Source organism: Mycteria americana, chromosome 11 (genome assembly GCF_035582795.1).
Source record: "Mycteria americana isolate JAX WOST 10 ecotype Jacksonville Zoo and Gardens chromosome 11, USCA_MyAme_1.0, whole genome shotgun sequence".
Classification (NCBI taxonomy): Eukaryota; Metazoa; Chordata; class Aves; order Ciconiiformes; family Ciconiidae; genus Mycteria; species Mycteria americana.
The window spans coordinates 3,297,087-3,323,498 of NC_134375.1; the positions used below are offsets into that span (position 1 = coordinate 3,297,087).

At 41.3% G+C, this 26,412-nt stretch overlaps 1 protein-coding gene across 1 annotated transcript in view; it reads right to left on the reverse strand.

Annotated features, from left to right (window-relative positions):
• Positions 1–676: 676 nt before the first annotated feature.
• CFAP92 (cilia and flagella associated protein 92 (putative)) overlaps positions 677–26,412 on the reverse strand; it is a 33,877-nt gene continuing 8,141 nt past the window's right edge. The window contains 13 exon segments of the mRNA XM_075514376.1: positions 677–794; positions 2,033–2,206; positions 5,792–5,864; positions 6,231–6,369; positions 8,930–9,091; positions 9,093–9,124; positions 9,891–10,053; positions 11,919–12,216; positions 15,345–15,539; positions 16,537–17,077; positions 17,080–17,322; positions 17,325–17,412; positions 19,074–19,258. Coding sequence (XP_075370491.1) covers positions 677–794; positions 2,033–2,206; positions 5,792–5,864; positions 6,231–6,369; positions 8,930–9,091; positions 9,093–9,124; positions 9,891–10,053; positions 11,919–12,216; positions 15,345–15,539; positions 16,537–17,077; positions 17,080–17,322; positions 17,325–17,412; positions 19,074–19,258 — 2,411 coding nt within the window.

Below are 26,412 nucleotides of genomic sequence, written 5' to 3' on the forward strand. Positions count from 1 at the left end.
TCTGCCTGTTTCCCTTGGAGCTAAATACAGACCGTTGAGGTTCGGACAGAGATGTGTTTTCCCAGGGAAGGGACTGGGTGTGTTGCTAAGTACCTTGAAGCTCAAATCAGCTACTTACCTACCTGTAGAGAAGCACGGAAGGACTTGTAGAATCAGAACAGTGTCGTTTGGAAGGCACTCCAGAGGTCATCTTGTCCAGCACACTGCGGACGGCAGTGCCAGCTACAGTCATCATTGCCGTGTCCAGGCCAGTTTTGAGTATCTCCACGGATGGGCTTTCTCTCTGAGCTCCCATTTAAAAGTTTTCCCTTGTATTTAATCAGAACTTCTCCATGCTCTGTTCTTGGCCTCGCTCTTAAGCCTCACGCTGGTTTTGGTTTGTTCTGGTTTTTAACAACAATAAATGGGGGGGTATATTTAAATATAAGTAATTTCTGTTAAAAAAACTCGCAAGACAATAGATTCTTCATGAGCATTATTCAGACTTGATGACAGTTTACACATTTCCCCCCCACCCCACCCTCTTGCTAACCCCCAAATGTAATTTAGCTACCCCTTAACTATCCCTGCAAGGTCAGTTCTATCCAGGACACATTTCAACAGCGTCCCCATACTTGCCTTTGGGAGTTGTTTGCTGGCCAGATTAGCAAGGTATACATTACCAATTATCTGCCCTTCATGGAGTGCTTTCTGTTACCAAGTTACCTGTACGCAGAGGAATATCGTTCTGGAGAGAGTCTTCCTGATGCGTGAGGATGGTGGTGTGTCCTCCTGCTCTTGCAGATTGTTCTCTCCTGTGAACAAATCAATGTTTATAGCAAAGTAACCTGGAATGAAGAAGATCAAGCTGTATCTCTTTGTCTACAAACTCCTAATAAATAAGGGTTGCAATTTTTCAATTAAACAAAGGTGTTTACTAAACACCACTGAACACTAATTTACTGTAATAGCCAATGAGCTCACCCCTTTCATCAGTTACTATGGCCATGTTACCTCATTCTTGTTGCTCAAGCGCTCTTGGGAGAAGTGTGATTTGAACAAGGAATTGTGATCATCAGGTGCATTTAAAGAGCGGCGTGGGCTCTGGCAAAATTTGCCAACAGGTCTGAATCAGCTAACACAGGAATTTTGTTAGCTAACACCCTGTTGCCTTAGATGCAGCTCTACCTTGCCTTTGGAAGATAGAGGCCGGCCATGAAATGACAAATTTGGTGTTCACCCTAGTAAGATACCAGGTTCAACACAGGAGCTAATGAATCGTCATTTCACAAGCTGACACTCAAAAGGCTAAAGTCTGACCTTGTTAAGCATGATTTATATCTAGTGTGGGATTCTGAAAGATTACATTTCTGCAAGAGCTGAATAATTAAATGAAGTGAAGCAGTATCTTGGACTATGCAATGGCATGACAGCAAAATAAAGGCCAGAACTCATCTCCCACAATAAAGAACAAAATAGCAATTAAGCCACGTTACCTTGCTCCGTATCCATTGAGATAGATAGTAACTACAAGTTTCCTGGTAATGCAAGACTTGCTGTCTGACACGGTTTAATTTAGAAAGTTCGAGTAACATGAAACTTCTTCAAATTTCTAGCAGTTAAACCGGAAAGGTAAACATTGCTCTTGAAGAACTTAGATTTGTGTTTCTTGGATGAGAACTGCTGCGGCCTATGTTCTCCAGTGTAAGGACAGGCATATGGCTGAAGCGTCAGTGCCTGTGCCAGCTCTGTGGAAAGCTCCATCTGTGAACATGCAGGTAACACATAGTGACACCCAGGGCCAGTGCTTACCAGTGACAAACCCAATTCCTTCATTCTGGAGTTTGGACTTGAAAGGGAGACCTCCCAAGAACACCAGGTTGTCCTGTATAATTGGTTTGTTTCTTGAGAAATAATTTATTGACCCTGGGAATTTAATTTGTTGACCTAGTGATTTAGTATTACAATGTCTGTATACTGTAACTCTTTGACACGCACCATATAAAATGATGCGGGCCCACTTGCGCTAGTTCTAGCAATTAGGTTGTCTTACCTGAAATCTGCGCCTTGGAGTTTTTCAAACATCTGCTCGCTGTTGGGCCGGGGGATAACATTCTTGCTGCACGTCAAGCTGTGCTGGTCATCAGGACGTGGTACAAAGCCACTGGCGATGCTCTCCCTCCTTTCTGGGAGGGCATCTGAACCCGTGTGACAGGGCTGGGATAGGCTAGGACAGGAAACCAGCAGATGTTCGGGTGCTCAGCCAGCTAGGCTTTGAAGGGAGGAATGTCTGCCTACACAGGAAGTTTTGGGTGCCTTTGAGCGCCAAGGTGAGGCAATTTTTAAATGCCTAGATTCCCCAAAACATTGACAAGACAATGAAAGCTGTTGCACCCTCGTATACTGTTACGTAAATAAGCCCCAGAGCATTTACCTTACAGGCAAACTACGAGGTTGCAACTGTACACAGCTAAAGCACGCATTACTCAAACTCCTATAGGACGGTATTTGAGATCACGCTTTATTATTATTATTATTATTATTATTATTATTATTATTATTATTATTATTATTATTAAAAGCCATGATGTGCAATCTTTGTGCTTCAAAAACCTTTAAGATACAAAGCATAAGCTGATTCCTAGTGTTAAAAACCAACAAAAACAACAAAAACCCCAACCAAGCGAACAAAAAAACCCCACCCAAAACCCCCACCCGCCAGGTTAGTCGGTAAAGGTTAAGCTCCAGCTTGGAGGTGTGCACAGCGATGGTCGTACAGCCCTCAGGTGGTTTGCTTGCCCAACAAGTGAGTAGAAATATTGAGCAGAAAACGTCCCAGTAATCAAATAGCTGCGCCAGACAAGATCGGAGAGACTAAACGTGCTCAGAAGCACGATTTGAACGTGAGAGTAGCACACTGGGTCAGATGACACTCACAGGAGGCTACAGAAAGCACATGGTTTGAGAGACAGTCCAGCATTTGAATCGGGTACAGGAAGCCTGCATGGATTAAAATTTTAAAAAGTCCATATTTGCTTTTATAGCAAAAATTAAGTCCCATTAGGGATCCAAAGCCTGCCCGTAGGAATAGGCTGTTTCCCACTCTGCACAAACACAAAGACCAGATGGGGAGCGGGAGGTGCAGGGCTGCACCCCAGTGCCCCGGGATGAGCAATGAGAGCTGGGAAGGGCGGTGGGAGCACCCGAGCCGTAGGGCGAGCAACCCCTCTGCGTGCCAGCACCCCCAGACCTGTACGGCCCGCAGGCCCTGCCGTCAGAGCGCCAGGGAGGGGACCTGCACTGCTTCTCCAGTATGGAGGAAAAGCCACAGCGCTTAGCCACCAGCCCTAAGCTGCTACAGCAAAGAAGATTTTTAAAAACAAAAACAAAAGAAATCAGGTGAAGGAAGAGGTGATCACAGAGAGAGAAAGCAGTAGAAAACACAATAGCATAAGAACGAGCAGATAATAGAAGGCAATGGCACTAAACTAGCTCGTGGAGCTGAGATACGGTGTTCACCATTCTGGAAACACTCAACATAAAAATAAGCAGAAAATAAATGATGCTGTGGTAATGTAACTCTGCACGGTTAGCTTTAATAGATCCATCTTGTTTAAATTCTGTGTTCCTCCAGCCAGACATGTCATCCGGCAAGGACATTTTCTTTCTTTTTCTGTCAGAGGAAAAACACTGTACTGGAAAAGGAGGCTAGCTTGGAAATTATTAAAAACAACAAGAAAAAAAGACATATTTTCTTTATTTTTTTCTTTTTTTTTTTTATTTTTAAATCTTTCTTCCCAAGCAGACCCTTGGAAGTCAATGCACATAACCTCTCCTTTTTAAAGGGATGTCTTTGCAAAGGAGTAGCCAGTGCAAGTGAGGCAAGACAGAAATGTCTTCCTATGGGCTACAGTTGGAAGCCTTGAAAAATGTGTTCATGAAACTTGGCATGTAAGAGAGTCAAGTCTGAGGCCGTAAGTAGAATGTCATGAAGTGCAAGCTGTACATTATCTAATAAACTAATAAGAGTATTTATATGCAATCTAACAAAAAAAGGCTGTGTATTGGAATTACAGGAAACAGGTGGAGTCCAAGATGGACAAGTTTCATAGCTTGAACAGCCCCAGCCAAATCAAAACAGAAGGCCAAGCACAGAGAGCACAAAGGGATACTCCAGCCAAAGCCTGACACTATAAACTAGGAGGCCAGGCAGCTTGCCGCTGAGTGTCCATTTAATGCAAGGACTGGCACTCACAATATTAAAAAATAAAAAAAAAAGGGGGGGGGGGGGAGCGAGTTGGCCTCAAAGGTTTAACTCTGCTTTTGTTACCAACATTCTCATAGTTCCTGTGTTTGTTTTGCTAGAGCATTTGTAGCCCACAGCGAGCTTCAGTCCCTTTGATCAAAATCAGCTTTAAAAGCACGCTCAGGGTTTGGGTCAGTCATTTAGATGCAAGCACCGACTACGATTCAGGCAACAAAAGAACAGCTAGGTGCAGGCCACCCATGCAGCTTTTCATATTAACGAGCGCAAATCCTTTAGTCTTGCAAACTGGGGTGTCTGTGTGGGATTTTTGCACCAACAGGCCGAAATGCAACGCTCAGGAAGTCTATACAGCACTATGGTAATCAAGAGAACACATGGCAAGACATTTGGCATCTAGTCTATAGAAGTGCCTCGACCCCTACGTTTCATTAGGGGACATTACAATTTCTTTTAGAGCTGCTAAGCCAGCTGGCCAAAAATTGTTCTTCTTTTCTCATCCACTGCACGCTGACAGGCAAGTTAGTTAATTTAACAGAAATTCTCCCCATTATCTCTGAGCATCAAAGCAAAGAAAAAAAAATTTTAAAAATCATTTTGTGCCCTGGCTGATATGTTTTTCTATGAGCTTTGTAAGATTGAGTCAACCAGTGCTGTCAACATCGATTTTAACAAATATTTTTACTTCCAAAAGTATTATGCTAGATTTAGTGTGTCACACGTCGTCTGCCTTCCACAACGTGCAGGACGGCTGCTGCTGCGCAAAGGCAGGTGCCCGGGTCAGTACCCAAAGACAGTCTTTACCTTCAAAGTTGGTCCTGCCTTCCTGAGAGACAATTTCAGGGGTTTATCTTTCAGAAGTCCTTGGAGCTTCTGTAGCTGAAACCTGGCTCTTGGCCCACGTGTGGGTAACTCAGCTGCTGTGAGCGCCGGTGAGCTTTCAGCTTGGTATCGTCAAACGTAGTCCGCAGAATCTGCTTAGCATCTTCACAAGGCCAACAACAGAAAGACCAGGCAATAGCAACCAGTTAGATGGAAAAGGCAAGTTTTGGCTGTTTGAACTAACAAAAAAGTAGGCTAAAAGCCTCTATTGCAACCAACCAACCGTTCACACAAGGACTCAACTAGAAGAAATGATACAGGTATTAGAATAATGGCTGGTGCCCCCCAAGACAATCCACTGTCCTGTCGGCTCCATAAAACACACCTGAAAGCAGAATCGATCCTGACCGCTTCCAAAAGCATTTCTCTGTAAGAAGAACTGCACTAAGCAAGCGTTTGCAAGTTACAGGGCAACGTGCAGCAGAAAAGTTGTAAAAGATGAAAGGTCCTAGCAACCACAATAAATCTATTATTTCCTGCCTGCAAACGTTCCAGTCAATTTCAGATGGTTCTGGGCAAAAAGAAACATATGGCAAACCTTTCAAAATACCGTTTCATAATGAAATACAACCTTGTCTTTTACTATTTGTGTGAGAACATGATGTTCTACACTGACCGCCGCACCAAGGCACGCTACAGGCTGCTGTGACAGCGTGCAGATCTAACCGGCTCATCTCAGCCCCCTCTGGACCTCTTATCTGGTATTGCTTACAGTCGGTGAGGTAGCTTGTCGTCTGACCTTGGTAACAACAAAAGCTGATGGTCATCAATCTGTATAAAGGAAGATCAGGCAGCCAACAGAGCTAGCTTTACAGAAGAATAAGCCGAGAAGGATCTCTACCTCCCTGTCATATTTTACTAGAGACAAAGGAACTACGGCTAAGAAGTTAGGTAAATGGAGGGGTAAAATTGGAGTATGGCCAAGGTCTCACATCCCAAGACGCCTCATTTGCTAGAGTACAAATAGTTTTGCTGTACGCGGATCTCCTTGCTAAACCTCTTCGCATTCAAACTCCCTTCCTTGATGGCAGAACTGAACAAGCTTCGGGTGTCAGAGCTTGAAGTTAAAAGCTTTGTGACTAGTTAATTTTAGCAGATCCATTACCAGCCTGTGGGGCTGTTGTCACGAAGAGCTCAGGTGGCTTCTTGTAAAGACCAGAATCAATGTGCCGTTGGTCCCAGCTCCAGCTGTCTCGTGACAGCACTGGCTCCATGTCAGCATGCAGAGCATTCTCCTGCCATTTCTAAATGAAAAAATCACCAGGGAGGACTCACAAAAAAATAAGTTAGCCCGATCACTGGGTAGCGATCTAACAACTACCATAATAGGATCTCACCAAAGTCCAAGCTCCACTACACCAGACTACTTCTCTCTGTGAGTAGTCTTTCAATTTGTTGTGTTTGATACACATGAATAAGAACAAAAATCCATTTCGTGAGCAAGCTGCTGACACTCCAGTACTGGGCTGTTATCTAACATACAGGCACTTACAGTATACTTGAGAAATACCTGGCAGGGGATTCAATTTCATATTTATGTCACATTTCTCTGCTGTGATATACGGGGTCTGATGCACTTCCCTGTATTTCATACACAGCTGCTAAACTCGCAGGCGAAGGTGGAGCGTCCCTCTTGTCCGTGTGACTCGGTGTCAATATCCGTCGCTGCACAAGGAGGCTGTGAGAGGACAGACCCAGCCCAACACCTCACTAGTTAGTTATCTTATCCCAGTGGTAAGAAGTGGACTAGCTGTACAGAATTGCCAGAACAGTGAGAGCTGTAGATCATCCCAAGGACAATCTTAAAGCATAGTGCTTTTAGAAAGCAGACGCTGTCCTAGTGCTTCTAAAAATACAATCACCAGTACCGGGGCCAGAGCCCAGGTGTCCCGAGGAAGCAGGTGAGAGAAGCAGCACGTGCACTGGCAGGAATATTCACCATCACAATTGCGAAACAGAGTTCAACTTTTTGTGGTCCTCTGGCTACCCACTGCTGAAATACCAGTTAGATTTTTTCCAGACAAAACTATCCTTCCTAAGCTACAAATTAACTCCCGCTGTCTGTTGTTAGCCCTGTAACTGCACAGTTTTAGGTAAAACAGTGAAAGTAAAGGATAGCTGAGTCAGTGCAGAAACTGTATGGAAATACTGCAGGAAACCGGAAGAACTCCAAGAGCTCTTTTGCCTCCCAAGGGACGGTGTTACAAAAGATAGCCAAATCCTGTGTTTGAGAAGAAAACCAGAAATGGTTAAAGCAGCAATGTTATCAAAACCAGACTGCTTCAGAACGGGATCCTAATAGTTTTCTGCTTTCGTTCCATCTTTAAGGTGACACGAATGCTAAGTTCAGATTATCCAACATAATGCTGGTCATGCCCACGGGGCCCTGCTTGCGCAGAAGGAGCCTCCTTCCTCTTTTCTCACAGCTCCATGGATGCTACACAGGTATTGGTACTGCCAGGTTACACTTAGTGTCATTCGGGTAAGATGTCAGCTCTCTTCCCCTCTCTCATCCCATCAGTAGGTGCCAATGGTCAACGCAACATACCAGTCAGCCGCTACTCCCACGCCGAATATCCCTGTCCCCCGTTTATTTAAGTTCAGTAACCCTGGTGTCAGTCGCCAGCCGCTGCAGGGTAAGCCTGCTGAGCCTTTGTCAGCTTGTCAGTTTGGGTCCTGTACTGCCCCGTTCCCCTCCTCTTTTTTATCTTTTCGGCAAAAGGCACCAGCCATTACGCTGTACCGGTTGGCTTCTGTTACTCTCGGTCAGTGAATCTTCTCTGCTCCTCCCTGAGAAGATACATTCTCTAGCATCATGGGTCAGAACAAAGCACTTTGTTTTCACTAACCATTTCACTTCAGCTATACTCTAACCTTTCTGAGAAACTACTTTAACTTGTATGGGGAAAAAAAAAGATAAATAAAGCCTGAAAATTCAGTGAACACGTGTACATTCTTGCAAGATACGATACCAAGCCTCCAAGCATTCAGCTTGTTCCATGCTGTGCTGTGACTGTGGTCAACTAATTTGGTAGAATTTACTGATCCTGCACAAAAAAAACCCCTGTTCTATTCCCTTTATTTCCTCATCTTGCCAATTTTAATAACATCCAAATTTCTTCCTAACAGCAGACCACATGTGCTTGAGTGTACACAATGCCGAAGACTGTTCAGAACGGGGAACTGTAAACTAGTCAGGCTGATGACCCAGTAAAATGGCAGAGACCTAGAAGCTAAATAGTAAAGAAGAGAAGGGAGAGAGGACACGCGGCAGGAAGAAACTGATAGAGAACACAGTGGGGGAGGCCAAACACCCCATAAAACTGTAACTACAAACCATAAATAAAAGATGGAGGAAAAATAAGCAGTGAGAGCATTTGGAAACACAAAGGCAGGCTGCAATTAGATTGGCAACTCATGAAGAACAGCCTGGAACCCATTCATCATGGAATGCAATATTATGATTTTTTCTGACACTAGACCCCCCCTGTAAATGTCAAACGAAGCACACTATAGTCCATTAATACCTATTAATAGCCAATTAATACTGGCAAATGGGTTTTCTGTATGTGTTCAGGGTAGAATTTGTGTATCCAAACAAAGTATCACCTGAGTCAGCTAGACGCTGATGTACCCAAACTGCAGATATCACCCTCACCCCCAAAAAAGCTGCCTAGGCTGTACCCCTCAAAAGAGGCTTCCACATGCTAAAGCAGTCTGCCTCCTTCACGGCTCCCAAAATGCCTGAGTTCACTTTGGACTGTTGATGTAAGTTTTCTGTTACCTCACTTAACTCCTCCAGACGTGCTCATCAGGCATCCGAGGGTGCAGGTTGCTTTCAAGGCTGCCCTTGAGCCCAGGAAATACAAATCCATGCGGTGACAGCCACATACTCCTGGAGTTTGCACAGGGTTCCTTACAGGCAGCAGCCACATCCGCTGGGTCAAATGTGGCTGACAGATAACCCACGACGATAAGTGAATCTGTTCTTCGGTTCCTACAAAAAAAAAGATTTTGTTGTTGTTGTTAATGTGAATTCCCCTTTGCTGGGAGAGGAGCCCACAAGGTACAGAACCAGTATCATTTCTCTCCTTAAAACTGCAATCATAGATCAAAATTATACAAAATATATATATCATTACATATTTTAAAATGTTTTTAAATCTCATTCTATTATGATCCAACAATGGATTTAATGGCAAGTGGTATAATGGGACCTCTGTAAAATAATTACAGAAAGAAATATCTTTAATGTTATTTGTGCAACAAGAGAACTGGAGTTCCTCTCATGAACAGTTTTCACAGAGCTATAGTAATTTCCACTAGCTGAGAGCAAAATAGCATTTGTTATTAAGATTCAAGCCAGCCATCCAGACAAAAGCAGATAAATGTGATTCTTCAAATGTGTTCTTAAATGTGTTCTTCAAACCACTTAATGCTGCATACGCCAACACTGCGATTACTTGAATTCTCCCACTTATAAATGTGTGGGACTCGGAACTGGAAGTGACCACGTAGGTTATCAAAGTCCACAGTCAAAACGACAGCCCAAGTCACGGAGACAAGACAACTCGACTGTAACGAAGGGCATTAAGAGCAGGCTTTTACACCAGAGTAGCTCTCAGACTGAGAGCTTTTTGGATACCAACTTCCCTTCCTACGCACTACACGGGAGTACTAGTGTAAACCTATTTGATTCCTCTCTCTCTTTTCAGCACTACATACAGCAAGCAAAGGCCTTCCAGTTACCTGTCTCAATTCCCCTTTTCCATTTCCTGGCGAAGATGCTTCTTTGCAAGTTCTGCAGAATTCAGGCTCTGAGAGCTGTAATTGAAGACAGCTTTACCATCAACAGGAGAAATCCTGAAAGCTTCAAACTTTGGCTTTTTCATCTTTCCTTTCAGTTGGCATACAGCACCAAGGTTAGCCTGCAGAGATTACATCTGAGTTCTGTCTGAATTGGTAATTCACAGCGTTACGAAAAAAATTACAAACAAGCAAATGATTCCGTAAGCATTATAAAAATCTTTAACAAAACAAAAACCCTAAAACCAAATCTCTATATAGATTTATTACACAACAGCTCTTTGTTAAGAAAATACTCCACCAAAGACACTCTCAAAAAAAAATAGCACCATGCCACCCTCGCGTATGACGCTGCAAGAGCAACGGCAGCAGCCTGGCGGCAAGCGCTCTCCAGAGGATGACCTCGACGTCCAGAGCTGAAGAGGGGTTCTGGAGAGCTGATGCTGATTGTCTGCAAACCAAATAAGATTAGTTCTTTCATTTCTATGATTCCATTAACACCCCAGCAAATACAGTGACATGGGAAACACCATTCATTAGGACTCTCTAAATTTCTCTACTGACACAGTGCAATTAAACCCTCATACCCTTTCTTCATTGACTTAAGAACATCATTCTACTGCGTTTATGGTAATTACGGCTTTGAATTCAGACTCTGCCATAACAGGTAATTACAGCAAGAGAGTAAAATTGCATTTTGGATGTCACTTCCCTGTGACATCCACTTCCCTTTTTTTTTTTTTTTTTTTTTTAATTAAAAAGCCTGAAAGGTTACTTTACCTGCTATTAAAAAAGAATTTCATATTTTCTTTTCTGCAGAGGACTTCCCAGTTCCTCTATTATCCTCTTGATTAAAAAGCACGTATAAAATGAAAACTGGTTAAAACACATACACTGGGAAGACTGCTAACTTTATACAAATAACAAAATAACTCTACACTTCATCTATACAGAATGATTAGGCCCAAGAGCTCTGCTGCGCTCGTCCACCCATGATGTTACGAACGCAAGCACCGGGAACAATTACTTAAGATAGTCTTCTTTTGTAGCCTCAGGTAATACTTCTTTATCAACAGACTGACTGAAAAAGGAAATACTTACAAGTTAAATTTCTTTCAATATCTCCAAGATTGCTCCAAGATCCCTTATACAGGAACACAGATCAGGCAAAACCTCTTTGTATTAAAATATATCCAGGAAAAAACATCCAGAACTATTCTTCACAAACCACGGGATGGCTAGAGTCCTCAACTGAGCAAGAGTCCTCAACTGAGCAAGATACTCCAAAAGCCAATTCAGACTCCCAGGAAACATGTGGGATACCTCCTCTTTGATGTCTATACTAACAGGAAAGGGTTTAGTTTCAATGTGTTTTCCCTGAGGCAACAGAAGTGGTAGATGGACGCTGGTAACAAGCCAGAAGAAGTTCTAAAATTCTTCACCATTTCCTTAAAGCTCTGCTCAGCTCTGTCTGCAACTGCTGGTTTTATTTAGTCAAGAACAAATGCCATTCTGGTTGCCCAAAGGCAAGCAGGTCTTTCACACGGCAAGAGAAGAAAGCACAATTTTCACATGAGCTAAGCTGGCTCAGTCCCCGCGAGCACCCGGAGCCTGGATGACATCCTGAAGCACAACGGGGGAGCTATGGAGAGGAAAGAGACAAAGACAGATAGGAACCAAACCCCAAAAGAAATTACAAGTCCTTTAAAGAATCAGTTTCCTTACCACTCCCACCGTGTCTCCTCTGTTTACCTGTAAGCACTAGAATTGCTTTCCCCTTTGAGAAGCAATTACATTTGCAATCCAACTTCTGCAAAATAAAGTTACCCCGCACTTTTGTATAATGTTCGCATAACACCTACAAACAGCTTACCAAAAGTTTTTAAGTCTAACGAGTCATTGTTTCAGGAGAAGAAGGAGGTCTTGATTAAGGATATGAAGTTTCGCAACTATTAGGCTTGCTTCTCACATACCGCAAACTACTCACCCCAACACGGTTTCTCTCAAAAGACACTTTGTCTGCTGTTTCTTTCTTCTGCTGCACACGCGTTTCATTGTAGTTACGTAACGAAGAATCCACTGCCTGGGTCACTCTGCTAACTTTTCCTGGTACTGCGTAATCATCAGAGGAAAGCGAGAGTAAAGGAGGTTTTTGAATGAAGAGCCCCTCATCACTTAGGGGAACTCCATACTTGTGACTCAAGACTGCGATCACCTCTGCTGCGGGCAGCAGACCCCCAAGAATTGCATCCCTCAGCCTCTCACTGTGACAGAGGCAACTGAGCCTACAAATGGACGTCAACGTTTTATTAGTTTACAAAAACTTCACTGCCATCAAATCATTACAGTGAGTATTACTGTGGAAAAACTATACGACCTTCCTGAAACCTCGATTTAGTAAGAAGTTCAGGTCAGTTCACGTACGCTGGTATTCCGCAGCAATAGAGAAGGTTAGCAATATACCTACTAGGAATATTCTAGGAACGCTGCCGGCACTAGATCTAGCTGCAAGTTAATGATTAGTTGCTGAATTTCTCTAGCCCCTGGCTGGAAAGGCAATAAAGCAAAGTCCCTTCACGCACACTGCTTCTAGCGTATGACCCGTATTTATGTTGAACACCCACTAAAATCCGTCCTGCCTTACCTCTACTTTACGTCTCGTTCTGATCAAATGTCATTCTGTGCGCTATTCGTGGCAACACTGACCTCATCTGATTTCATTCACTAAATTTGGCCTGCAAAGCCTAGCGTTAACGCAAAAGCGCTTCTAAGGCTACGACAGCTACCGAACACCATACACACACTCTGTATACGTGCCCTTACGTTCAGTTCTCGGCCGCTCTGGCTCAGGCCATAGCAGAGGCCACGAAATAAAGTGACTAACAGCCAAACAGAGCATGATGATTCCTTGCTCAAACTGGAAATTTGTTAACTCATTTATCACATACCTGTTCTTTATTTGGGGAGAGTAACTTTACAAAGTACGGTAAAAGAATTCAATTGTAAAATCACTGCAACAACATTATTTTCTTACCATTACTTCCGAACAATACATACAACTGATAAATGACATTAATTCCAAAGTCGCATCAGCATTAATGACACAAATTGAGTTTATATAGGTATGTTAAAAATTAAATTGGCCATTGTGCACATGGATCACACGCATTAGTTTTTCTACATTAAAAATAATTTTCTGGCTAATTCTAGCAGAAAGAAGTACGTCAGGAAGCAGCCGTTTCTGTTGTGCACCCATTAAACCAGTGACTGACTACAGCAACCCAAAAGCCAATAAAACAGGAGCTGTACAAGTTAGAGACTGCTCTTGAACGCAGCCCGCAGCCCGGACGCTCCAGTGAAGAATTTCTTTGTATTTCTCTGAATAGTTACAGACGCAGCAGGTATGGCAAAACGGACGAAGGCCCGAGGCCGGCAGACGGGATTCGCTCACCTGTGACGGCGGGGTGCTGAAAAGAGCTGGTGTCGGGAAGGGCATCGTCTCAGCCACTGCAGATGCTTTTACTGAGGTTCTCTCTGATTTTATAGCAACGAGTACTATGAAGTACAGTAATCGTCCCTGCAGCTTCCTGTCTCTCTAGTGGAAAAACAACCCCCTGCATTTAAAATTCTCCCAGCCATCCCGAAACCTTCACTTTCACTGCAGGAACCTGAGCTGCAGCTATCTAGCAAGTTGTGCACAGCAGCCAACCTGCTGATTTAATTTTCCTTTTTTTTTAGACAGGAGATACTGCAATAAAATTTCACAAGAAAATTAACTACCAAGTATCTAAACTATGCAGTATTACATTATTCTCTACCTCAAGTATTGCCAGCACATAGCTAAAGGAAGAAAAGTATTTACCAACCATTGTTGAAGGAAAAAAATAAAAAGAAAAAAAGGACTTTTAAGGACATCCCAGTGAAGGCCACCAGTCACTTCCACAGTGTATTCTTTTCCTCACCATCTCACAGCATAAACGTGAAACGAATTACAGGTATGTGAAGAGGTACCCAAGTTACATGCAGATCATTAGAATGAATATACTTCAGAACTTTAAGTGTAAAGGCCTGGCCCTTCATTAGCTTAATGAAGTTAAGTTTCATTAGTCATCAGCAGATAAACAGTTCTTCAACCTGAATGGGTCAGCCAACAAGGGGAAACAGATAGCTATACTAAACCGGCCTGCTAGATCAGAGGTGTACTGCGTTCATTTTTCAGCAACTGCCTCGACATCTGCAAAATAAAACTTGTAGGAGCCTGGAGTGAAGGGCAACTTTACTCCCGTCTACTACAAGTAAACTTGAATACGTCTTACCAAAAAGCAAGCATGTGGGAGGGCAAGGGGGAAGGCTGCTATGAGATTGTGTGTATATTATTGCACATTAACACGAATTTTTTATGAAATCAGATTGATGTCTAGGAGACATTCATTCTTTCTTGTCTCAGGACTAAATGTCCCCATTCATTTCAAATAAGCTTTGCAGGATTTCAGTTCAGAAGTTAATCTAAACAAGCCAGTCTGTTTCTAGCAAGAAAGCAAGCAATCACAGCTCATCTCTGCCTTCTAAACCCGAGTTGCTCATATCAAAGATGGACGGTACCTTTTTCCACCTCTCAATAGATATGTCTTAATTTACAAATAAACAAACAAAAACCCAAACATGCATAGAAATTTTCTCATAGATTAGTAAAATATATAGATAGAGATGTATGCACGTAAGACTTCACCCACTTTCTTCGTCTACAATCCATCTCATGAGGTGCAATGTCAGAGATGCTGTAAGGCAAGCAGCTGAGAATACGTGTGTGCTGACATGAGCAGCCTGGCAGAGATCCAGCAAGAGATCACGCAACAAAACCCCCAAACAAAAAGCCAGGAACAGGAAATATATTCTCCCAACTCTCACAAAACTCTTCCCTTCTCTAGTTACCTTAGGAAAACTGGTTTTAGAATTCCCCACTTAGTTCAAGTGACTTTCTGGATCTATCAAGTCCTACTTGGCCTCCTCCTTTACTCCATCTCTATGAGAACTGAGCAGAGAAGTAAATCCTTCCCAGCTGATGGTTCTGACACTGGAATCTTCTCTTTCTTCAATTTGTATTATATTCAGATATTTTCTGATATACTATCCTACTGATACACCTGTCTCCTCTTCTTCACAAAGTATAAATTCCTGCCCGAACTGAAAGTGGGCTCACCAATATCCAGTTAAGACTACATCAGCAGTTAGAAAACCATGTTCTTCCATCTTACCGCACCCGATCCAAAATCTGAGTTACCCATCAGGCCCACCGACGGCTTTCATCACAGAAAAGATAGCCAAGAGTTTTATTTTTTGTATCATATATTCACTCTACTTTCCTAACATTTCATGTCTTCATTTCTTGACCATGAATCTGGACCAGTCATACCAGGACAAGGCTTGGAAACATGCCCAAGGAACCATACCTCTGGCATAAAGCAGAGGCTGTTTTGTTCCAGTGAAGAGGGGCTTACAGAGGCAGAAATGATAAAAGATAGCCTCCAGCTCTGTATACAGGCGTTGAGGGAAAGACAGCTGTGAGTTATATAGTATTTCCAGTTGTCCATCTTCATGTCTGTAAGTCCTGTAACAAAGTACCCCAGTGACAAGGCTAAACCAATCAGCCCGTATGGCAGGTTTCCTCAGTTCTGCAGCACAATTACTCTCTCTAATGAAACTGCTTTGCTTTTGTCCTTCAGATGGAACCTCTCACTCTACAGCCTTCACTTCACATGAACTGTTCTAAAGAATTATTTTGGACAAAATTACAAAGAAAATATCAAAACTCTCATGACATAACTGAGTTGCATATGCTTTCTTTTTAAGTCGCACAGAAACATCTGAAAGGAAGCTCATCTCAGTTTCATCAGTGTTGTGCCCCTTACCAGCTTTATTACAGCTACAAAAGTAAATATTCCTACTACAAATACCAAAATCCATACTGCAGCAGTAAAACAAAGCTTCAGTTTAGGTTATAGGTGAGCACTGACAAGAGACAACTTTTCATGCAATAAATAATTTCAGTAACTACAATGAAGTGACTTGCATCAAAAAAAAAAAAATCAAACAAAACAACAAACTACCACAAGGAAAGCTTGAACAACATGCACAGTGCTGGGGAAAAAAATCAATTCTTTTTAAGCATGAAATTCGAGGAAGACATTCACCTTGAATTTGTCACGTTTTCCCCTAAACTCAAAGAAACAGGTTGAAGTCCACTTCCTCATGGCGACTGCTTTTGGTTTAGATCCCATTGAGTATTTTTTGTTATTATTTAGAATGGGCAGATTATAGTATTGTTCCCATAAACCAAGTAGCAGCTTAACAAAAAAAAGTATATGTTGCCATCCTTCTCATTTTAACTTCACATGGATGATCCATGGTGTAACGTGATACAGATGAGAAGATTATGCCTCCAGTGAAGCACCCACTGGGACTCATTCCCACTAAAACCACATAGAAACCATCAGCTATGTACTTGCCCATATATCTTTGAATAGAAAGGGATGGGGGAGGTATAAATCAAATTAAAATCTCTGAATCTAAGGAAATAACTGATGAAAAACCTCAAACTCTCTTACCTTTCAAAGTGTTTATCCCTCAGTTTCTTGATTGCTTTGTCTTTTAATCCCTATAAGACAAAGAGATGAGTTGCTCCATCCAATAAATGAAAACCAGTAACAATATCCAACTCAGAAACTTTCTCAAATGTGGTTTTCAGTTTTAGTGCAGCAAGAGCCATTCCAATTAAGTGTACAGGATAGCAGTCCAGCTGGAGGGCTTTAGCATTGATTTCTGTAATCTCTGCCACCAAATGATGTAATAATGATGAATTATTGTAGTCAAAAGTGTAGATTATACAACCATATGGGCAATTTATGACTTGAGCATCAGCAATTTCTGCATGCATTCCCAATGGCACAGCTATTTCAAGTCTTACTTTCAAAAGTGAGTCTGATTCTAGATAATGTCCCATAGGTAGCAGGGAAGAACTACTCACCGATTCTATTGTTTTCTCGTTTCTGTCCTCTTCCCTGAAAGCAGCTGTATGTGGAGCTGAACAGTTATGGATGGGAGCACTGATAGCCAAGTACTTTTTACCCAACAATAAATCAGTTAGATGACTTTAGCTACCCCATGCCACACTTTGTTCTTAAAAGAATTCTAGATTGTGGCTTTGCAAGCAAGGAAGCTCACCCTACCCACTCTTTCATCAGCTTCATCCTCCCCAAACAAACATAGCTTCTTTGTGTTGCTTTCCATGTTTCTATCCCGGTCATGAACTTCAATCTCCAAAGGTGGACCTCTAAGACACCTCTGTAATTCCCCAGGTTTCCTTGTCCCTGCTAGAAGTACATTAACATCAAGTAGACATGAGTTCCATGGATTTGTCCATGAGTTTGATGAGGTGGGAAGTTGTGAAATTTGTATTTGCAGTAGGCGGGAACACGCAATCTCTAAAGAACAAAAACCGGGGAGAAACAGGTATTTGTAGCGTTAACCTTTTTCCTTTTTATTTTTTCCTCACAGAACAATCAGCTTTTCTAGTAGATAAGGTATGGGGGATGTACTTCACGGCACAAATTATGGTCTTCGAAGGCAGCAAAGAGGCCATTCTACATGCCTGGTTTGGGCATGTAGGTCTGGTCTGGATCCTGGGTTTGGGGAATATACTGTCCCCTTTGTTTGCCTGTCCTCAACTTCGTTGACTTTCCAAATATGTCAGAAACACTCTCCTTGTTTCTAGATCATTATAGGAGCATGCTAGGGACTGCAACGGCTCCTAGACCTTTTCTGTTTCTCCCTATACATTCATCTGTAGGATTCGAGGCCTAAAATAAATGCCTATAGCTAGAAGTTAGGAAATTCAACAAGTATCCAGAGATACTGTATGGAATGGACTGTATGACCTCCAACATTAGCCATTTGTTTCCAAATCTGGGAAGCACTTGGGGGATCCATTCCACAATACTACTTGCAGTTCCTCCATGTATGTGTCCATCAGCATTACAGCAGCCTGCATGGAGAGGCTACTTGTCAAGGACTATACTGACAATTCCAAATCTGAAACAGTTAATTACTTCATACAGTACCCTACTTGGCAAGGGAAACAAAGTCAAAACTTCTGTGGTCACTCTGCAGATTGCATTAGAAACTACAGAGTGGTTTTGTCTCCATTATTTATTATGTTGCACAGTTACTGGCATTTTTCCCCATTTCTCTTCATAAAATGCTAAGCCAGTTCACCTAGTCTGTCATAAGCCCTGCGCTGTAAAACTCCACCTCAGAACCATATGCACCATTATAAAGTTCCTGACATAATATTATTAAACTATTTTCACAAAAACAGCAAAACATCCTACTAATGTTACGGATCAGGCTGATGCAACTCGGATCAGATCTTTCATATGCTATTCCCTTATAATTCCACCTCAGCCGAGGATCAAGAAAATAGCTCCTGAAATCAAAGGTCTTTGGCCTCAATTTCATTTTCACATCGACGATGTATCATACTCAGAAAAGAGGCGTTTTAAAATAGCATTTCTTTAAGCCTAAAAATGCAACCATTTGACATGAGAAGATATCTTCTAACTCATCTCTCCAAATTTACAAATGTAAGACTAAAAACTTTAAACGATATTCTCACCAATATAGAACTTTTTTTGCGCACAGTATTTTTTAAGATGTGAAACATTCGCTATTTTTTTTAAGTTAATATTTTTAACACAGGAATAGAAGTTGTTCTAATGAGCAAGTCGACACGTACTGACTTGTCAGCAAATTGTTGCAAACAATATAGCGCTGTGACTGAATTAGATCTTCTCTGGCTTACTCAAGATCCACTGCTCAGAAATCAAAATGGGATGACTATATATAAATTACTGCCCTTGGAAAACACGAGGATTGCTGTTCTGGTGCCAGTGCCTATGATAACATAGCACGAATGATAACATAGGCACGAATCTGCCCACATGTTTTTCAGGAAACATGTTAGTCATATTCTCCAGTTTTGCTACTAATAAGGAAAGTTATCTTTAAAACTATGCCCGTATTTTAAGCAAAGCTACTTGAGGGTAACAAGGAAATTCTTTCAGAAAGAAGCAACGGTATGTGTTACCTGCAGCACTTCTATTGGTACAGGTGTGTTTGGGAGGCAGGTGGCTGAATTAATCCTCATCATCAGTGGATTCAATTAACGTCTTTGTCTTTCAGACAGAAGAGGTGTTTCCACAGTGAAAGTCACATAAGCATCTAAAACTTCAGGATTGTTTTCTGCCAGATGACTGATCACTGATTTTTCTCCTTTTAAAACATACAAGATTAAATAACTGTTATAGAAGCAATCCCATCAAGGCACCCATATTTGATGCAATTAATTACAAATCTCCACTGAATTTGTATTAAAATAAAACAAAATTATTGTTTTAACTGCTTCAAATATTATTTATCTTTTACAGTAAGGAAGAAAATAGTCGCCAAAGCAGTGTCAGAACCGCTGCTTGGGCTAACTGCTGAAAGCACACAGAAGTTCATTTCTATTTGAAGCTGTAAATATACAGTTCGCATAAACACAAAAATTAAAGCAGTTCAGAGACTTTTCATCATAATTAAACTCTTCGTTAAAGGTAAACAAGCAACTTTAAACAAACCGGCTTCTCTGCAAGCAGCTTTGCCATGTCCATACACTCAGCAGCTGAGTTCCACGCTCCAAGACACACCGTTATTTCTGTCTGCGTGCACTGAACGAAGGGGAGTTTAATTCACTACACACAAAAATAGGACAACATATATTAATAACGAATGTTAATCTCGTTACAGTCAGAAAACCACAGAAATAACCCACTCTACTCTGACCAATATCCCACTTCCAACACATTCTGAATCAAAGAACTTAGATGTCCACGCTGCCGGAGAGCTACAATGCAGAGTTGTTTTTGACATCCTGCCCTTCAGAGCACACAGCCTTCTGAACATATGTCAGCCTCCCCCAGACCAAAACCAAATCCCACACCTTTTCTAACCAGCCGGCTTTTATCCAGAACATGAAATTCCCTGGGGATCTTTCAAGACAGTTTCCACCAGGCAGAGGCAGCAGCACGGGTGCTTCAGAGGAGACACGGAGAGCACCCCGCAGGTCGCTCTTACCCGGCCCCGTCCTAACAGAGTAATACCCCAGGGGAGAGGCACGAGACCTAACCGCAGTGAAGCAATGCCATACTTCCTTGCCACAGCAGCAGCAACGTTTCTTTTAGGACCAGAACCTCTTCTACCTGTTGATGGAAGGCAGGGTTGGACTGAGTAGGAAGGAGGAAACATTTTGTTGCAAATAATCAAAGAAGTAATTTAAAATTTACTGCAGTAGGTGGCATAATTCAGTATCGTCCTTAGAAAAAGATGTCGATTATATACTTTAACACCAACTTAGGCTATAGGTATTTCAATATGCTCAACTTCCATTGCACAGTCCACTATACTATATAGAATCCCTACTTTACAAGGAAGTTAAATTTGCAACAGCAAGCATTAGAAGTTCATGGAATTACCAAAATAAAATTTATCTTTGCCACCTTACTATTCTTCCCTTGCATATATGCATTACGACACATGTATGGTACTCTCTGTGATACGTATTCTGTTGCTTACAGAAACCTGTATTTTATAACTTCACATCTCCAAAACAGGAATGTTGTCATTTCTTTACCTCACAAGGACACCACAAAGATAAACTCATTAATAGTTGTCATTTTCTTAGAGACTGAGTAATTATTCCCAAAATTCTTTTTGCTCAGATCCAGTCTTTACCCAACCAGTAAAAGCACAGTCAGTCCCAGCCTCAAGTATTTAAATCCTAGCTTCAGATGCTTTGTCCAATCAGTTAATTAAGCGAGTACAGAATTTCAGCACAAAGTAGTTTAAGTTTGACAAAAAATGTAGCAAGCGAACACAACAACTTAAAAGAAGAATTGTAGAAATATCACTGCTGCTGCTTCTGGTTTATTGTCATTCCTACAATAAAAGGAATGGCAGAATGTTTTAAGGGCAAATTTAACACTCAAATGGAGAAGAGAGAGGCATGCAATGTATTACTAAAGTTTTACCTTTTAATAACAATAGTAACATGCCTAGAAATATTAGCAGTACCAAAACGACACTGAGGAAAAAACAGTCCGCTCTGAACTGAAGCAAAGTGATAACCCACATAGAAAACTCCCTACAAAGTGCGTAACTTTATCAAAAGCTTGGAAATGAAAAGTTCTAACTGCCTTAATTTTGAAAGAGACAGGGTGCGGAAGTTTGAGAGATAACTGTGGAGAAGTGATCGCCTAAGTCAGGGGTGTCCAGAGTCACGGGAAAGAAAGAGCAAACCAGCGCCAGAGGTGAACAGAGCCGACGTGGTTCGGGGCTAAGCTCTTCAGACGTAGCCCTGTGCTGCAGCCTGAGCTGCCCACCACCGTCTGCGTGCACTCAGAGGGCTCCACAGTGCCTGCCTGTTTCTCTGCACGCCCTGTTCTGCACTAGTGTTACTGCCCTTCGAAAGGTCTGTCCGTAAAAGCAGGCGCACCAAGCTCTGCCGCAGTGGGCGGCAACAGAAGACGGCTGGCAAGCAAAGATCTGGCTGACGCTATCGGTGCATTCGCTTACTTTGAGAGAACGATGCTACGACTGCATGTTAGCATTCCTGCCCGGTGACGCTTATGGATAAGCAAACGTATTTTTCATCATGTGTGCCGGGAGCCATGCGCACTGCAACCCTGGGATGCTGTGCTAGTTTTTGGTCAGACAAGCACGCTGTTTAGCACGGGTGAGTTAATATATGCTTTAGCGTCCGTTGTTGCAGGGGTTATCATCTCCTCCCACCTTTCATACGGCCTTAGTCAATTGTAAGCTGCAGATGAGAGAGCAAAGTATCACTCAGTGGGGCTGTGGGTTTTCATTTAACATAATGAACAAGCACTGGAAATAAAAACGGACTGTAAACCACAGATCGAAACCTGGTCTCTAGTGGAAAAAGCAGTGCAAGTGATACAAAACAACAGCTTGATAATTTCGCAGCTGGAATAGCTGTTTTAGCTCCAACATTACTCTTTAACTGTTTTACACCATTGTTCACCCAAGTCCCTTGCAAAGATCCATCACTTCACCGTGGAACGCTCCACGTAGTACAAAAGAACCATCATCATCCCTGCTTCCCACTACTAGCTAAGGAAACTCAAAAATAAAGTTTTATTAGCGGCTGAAGAAACACAGAAAGCTCATGGCAGAGCTGGGACTAAAGCACAGGTCCCGTAACTCTTACTTCTTTGTTTCAACCTTGAATTCTTTAAAATAATAATAAAATAATTTTTTTAAAAAAAGAAGATAACCAGAATTCCCTATCTACCTTTTCAAATCTAGTCCATAACTCCATCCAGAACTTACCATTCGTGGTGGCTGTTGTGTCTGCTTCATATGTCAGAATTCCCACATTATCATTTGTTTTCTCAGTTTCTTTTGAAGTTGAATTAACTGGGGGACCGCAACTGCTTTCTGCTTCAGAAGGTGAGCCTTATCCAGAAATCTGGTTTTTGCAAATATCACACTTCTGAAAACATTAAAAAGATTTGAAGTTATTTAAGAAGTATGGAAAATAAAAAACCAAATCCCTGCCATGCTAATGATTCCATCCAATTGTTTTTTTAAATTTCAAGTCTAAAAGAGCTCAACTGCCAGAATATAAATGTAAAGGAGATCAAAAAAGGATATCAACAGGATACATGGTCCTTCTCTTTTAAGTAAGAGACCAAGTACGTACCTGAAGAGACGCACACAGTAAAAGATCTTATAGTACATACTACCTTACTTAGAGATTTTTCTGTGCATCTGCTTTGCTTTTTGAGGAAAGAGAAAGATGTCTGTTCTGTTACTGTTCACATTTGGTATATACTGTAACACAATTACAGATAGACCAGAAATCTAGAATAAATACAGTTTTGCTCTATTATAGGAGCAACTGCCTTCTGAGGGAGAAAATGCAGCTAGGAATGCTGTCACTTAGTTTCAGCATTAACAAGCTTCCCAGACTTTGTAATACCAGCCACCGCTGTAAATGGTTCTTCACAAGCCATCACACATTTTATTCCCTAAAGTACACGCATTCCTTACAAATTTGACATATTACTGCTGCTGAAAAATGAGTATTAATCAGAAACAGGCTGTTTAACAGAGACGAATCTCACTGCATTTTAAATCTCCTGAATAAACGATTTTGTTGGCCCTGTCTTCAGATCCCTGTAATATATTGTACCCGGAGGGCAGCAGTACAAGACATACCACAGCAAAATTGTTTTATCTGTGAAGAACGCATTCAGCCCTAAAGATTCCTCACAATGGCGCGACAGAATCAGTGGTAGAATCTTACCTGCACTTCAAGGAAATACAATGTCTGTCCAAGAAATTTTGACATCAGGAGTCACAAAAGCTAGTCCCTGTTCTAATTAGATTTATAGGCATGATTTATAATAATAGAAGTTTGAAAATAAAAGCATTTGATGATGTTTTGAGAGGTACAATGTTTAGTAATGAAATAACTATAGTTCAACATATGTAGACAGATACATGCAGTCTACTCTTTTACACACGTATTATGACATTCATTTTTTTTTTTTAAGGCTTTAATCTAACAAACATTTGATTGCTAATAGCACAGACTGCAAGAACTCCATCATCTCTGAGTGCGACCAGTATTATGTGCCTGGGACCCAAAGTACAACTCTCCCTGCCTACTGCCCACACAGCTTCTCACAAGGATAAATAACTTTAAGGATTTCTGGTGCTGAATATTGTCTCCAGATTATCATATTCAATCTACAGCATCTTCTCCCAGATTTATTAATATGTGCAACATCTTCCCTTTATCCTTGGCATCAAGTCTTTCAAACATCCTTTCTTCCTCCTCCTCCCAGGAATCTTAATCTCAGAGGTCTAAGATCTTCAGCGGCTTCACAAACATTATTTTAATTCAGACAGGCATCCATGCAGTGAGCGATGAATCAAGACTGTGGCTGTGAAGCTTGAAGCAATGTATGTTTACAGCACTAAAAATAATAGTTCATTACACAGATTAAGCCAAGCATTTCCCAAATAACTCTACCTATCCTCAGAGATGTTTCAAAAAGGACGGTAGTAATAGCTGGGAGTGGGGAGGGAGAAGGTTGGTTGTGTGGTTTTGCAGCACTAAAAGTGATCAACATTAAAAACACGGCTTTCCGAGATCTTTGTATTCCTATAAAAACACACAGTCAAAATTGTTAATATATGGTTAACTAAGTAGTGAATGACAGACTCAAAATAATTGCCTGGGGAACAAAAAATCTAAATAAAAAAAGTTTGCATGCGGTTTTATAAGTAAACCATCATTCTAAGAAAAAAATAGACCTGCTGAAACTAAAACCAACCAGGCTGTTTCATTTGCCTCAATAAAAAAAGAAAAATCGCTGCAAAGAGTCAGAGGCCCTAGAGACCACCACTATATATAGGAACCTCCCAGTGGTGGGAATAAATGAAGGAAACGGAACTGTGGAGTCTGCGGAGGTAACACAGAATTCATTGCTGGATTTGTTGGAAACCTTCCCACTGCAGACTGAGAAGGCATAGGGGATATCAGACCATATGTGGGCATTTACAGCAGTATTAAGAATTTTTCTGGAACCAATTTGAGCGAAGAAATGCACGTACAATTATCATGACTATCATACTTTCTGGCTGTAGACTTTTGACATAATATGAGGGAAGAAGAAACCTGATTCTTTAGAAAAAAAAGATTCTTTTCCAGGTGCACAAAGGAGCAGCAAAACTTTGCCAGTAATAAAATTGGTAAAATATAACTTCCTGAGTCTCAGATTTGCTTTTAGAGTAAACATGTAGGCTGCTTGTCAGGTAACTCACTAGTCCTCCACAAAGAATGATCATTACAATAATAATAATTCTTTGAACATGAAGCTAGAAAAAACCATCACCGCAGTCACAATACAGGTAGAGTGAGAATGTTCAGGGATATGATAAAGCAACAGTGATGTACGTACAGATATAATATTAATTCATTTTATCTGTTTGAGCATCACTTGGAAGAGGTAATTTTTTCCAGAAGAATTAATATCCTGATAAATATTTTTACATAGCTCTTGTGTCATTAGACTGTAATACCTCTAAATACGTTTCCAGTAATGATTTTGGGGGGGTTTAAAAAACTATTACAATATTGCTACCTAAAAAGGATTTCTATTCCAGTTAATCTGTACTGAAAGTTATGTTTGCATGAAGACTAAACACATGCTCCTAATTTTGCAAAATACTGATCTCATTTGTTCATGTTTCACCAGAATTTTGTTGCTTGCGTGATAGAGTATAAATGCATGCAAGGGAACAGCAACAGCATAAGGAACTACACTTTCAGACTTAAACTGAACAAATATCCTCCAAATATCCTTATACTTCAGCAATAAAGATGCTTATGAAATGCAGAGCAAGTCCAAAGTAAGGTTATGCCCTGGAGTTCTACATTAGATCTTACACAACATGGACACCCATCTTGGAGCAGCAAGGACGTGCTCATGGCACTCAGAGTAGCAACAGTTCACATTCTGAGTTGCAGAGCAAGATTTCACCAGCGCTACTTTTGGAGTAAAAACCCTACTTAGTTTCAACAACCCCAACTCCCATTTGCACCAGGTATCTCCTCCCATAAGCCGTTAACAAATAAAATTCCATTCCAAAGGTTGTTTTTTCCATTTCTATTATCGCAAACAGGTACGCAAAATATAAACGCACCAGCCCAACTGCTTCTAGCAGTTATGAAGCTGAGGGCCCCATTTTATTTCATCATGCAATCACATGGTATTTACTTTCATAGGAAATAGCTCAGTTAGCAAAGGCTATATATGGTGGACATGAACAGAAGAGTCTTTAGTCTACAAGCCAGAAACTGAGCACCGTTAAAAACAGAACAGGCAGCAAACCAAGAATTATGCAAGACGATATAACAAGACATTGATTAAAAATCAACATTCTCTCAAATCTTACAATACAGCACCTTTGTGAAAGAAGCATCCATAGCAGCTCAAAAGAATACAAGCTAGGAGCCTAAAGCAAGACGGCTGGATTTTCTAAGTGCTGGGAGAATGGGTTTTTTTGAAGATGGATTTTGCACCTAAATGAAAACTATCTGAAATGAACTAAAGGTGTTGCTTCCATGAGCAATTCAACATTCTTGCTGATTTTGTTCATCTCTACAAACGTATGTTTTCTTTCTGCCACACAAACCCCATACCATTTGAACTGCAAGATTCACTTGCAGATGCGCTTATCAGAAATGGCAGTGTTCTCACGACGTACAAAATACTCAGAAATGTCCATCTGTAAAGCTGAGTTCGTATTTGTGCTGAAGGCATTAGGAGTCCTTTAATCTACTTCATTATCTT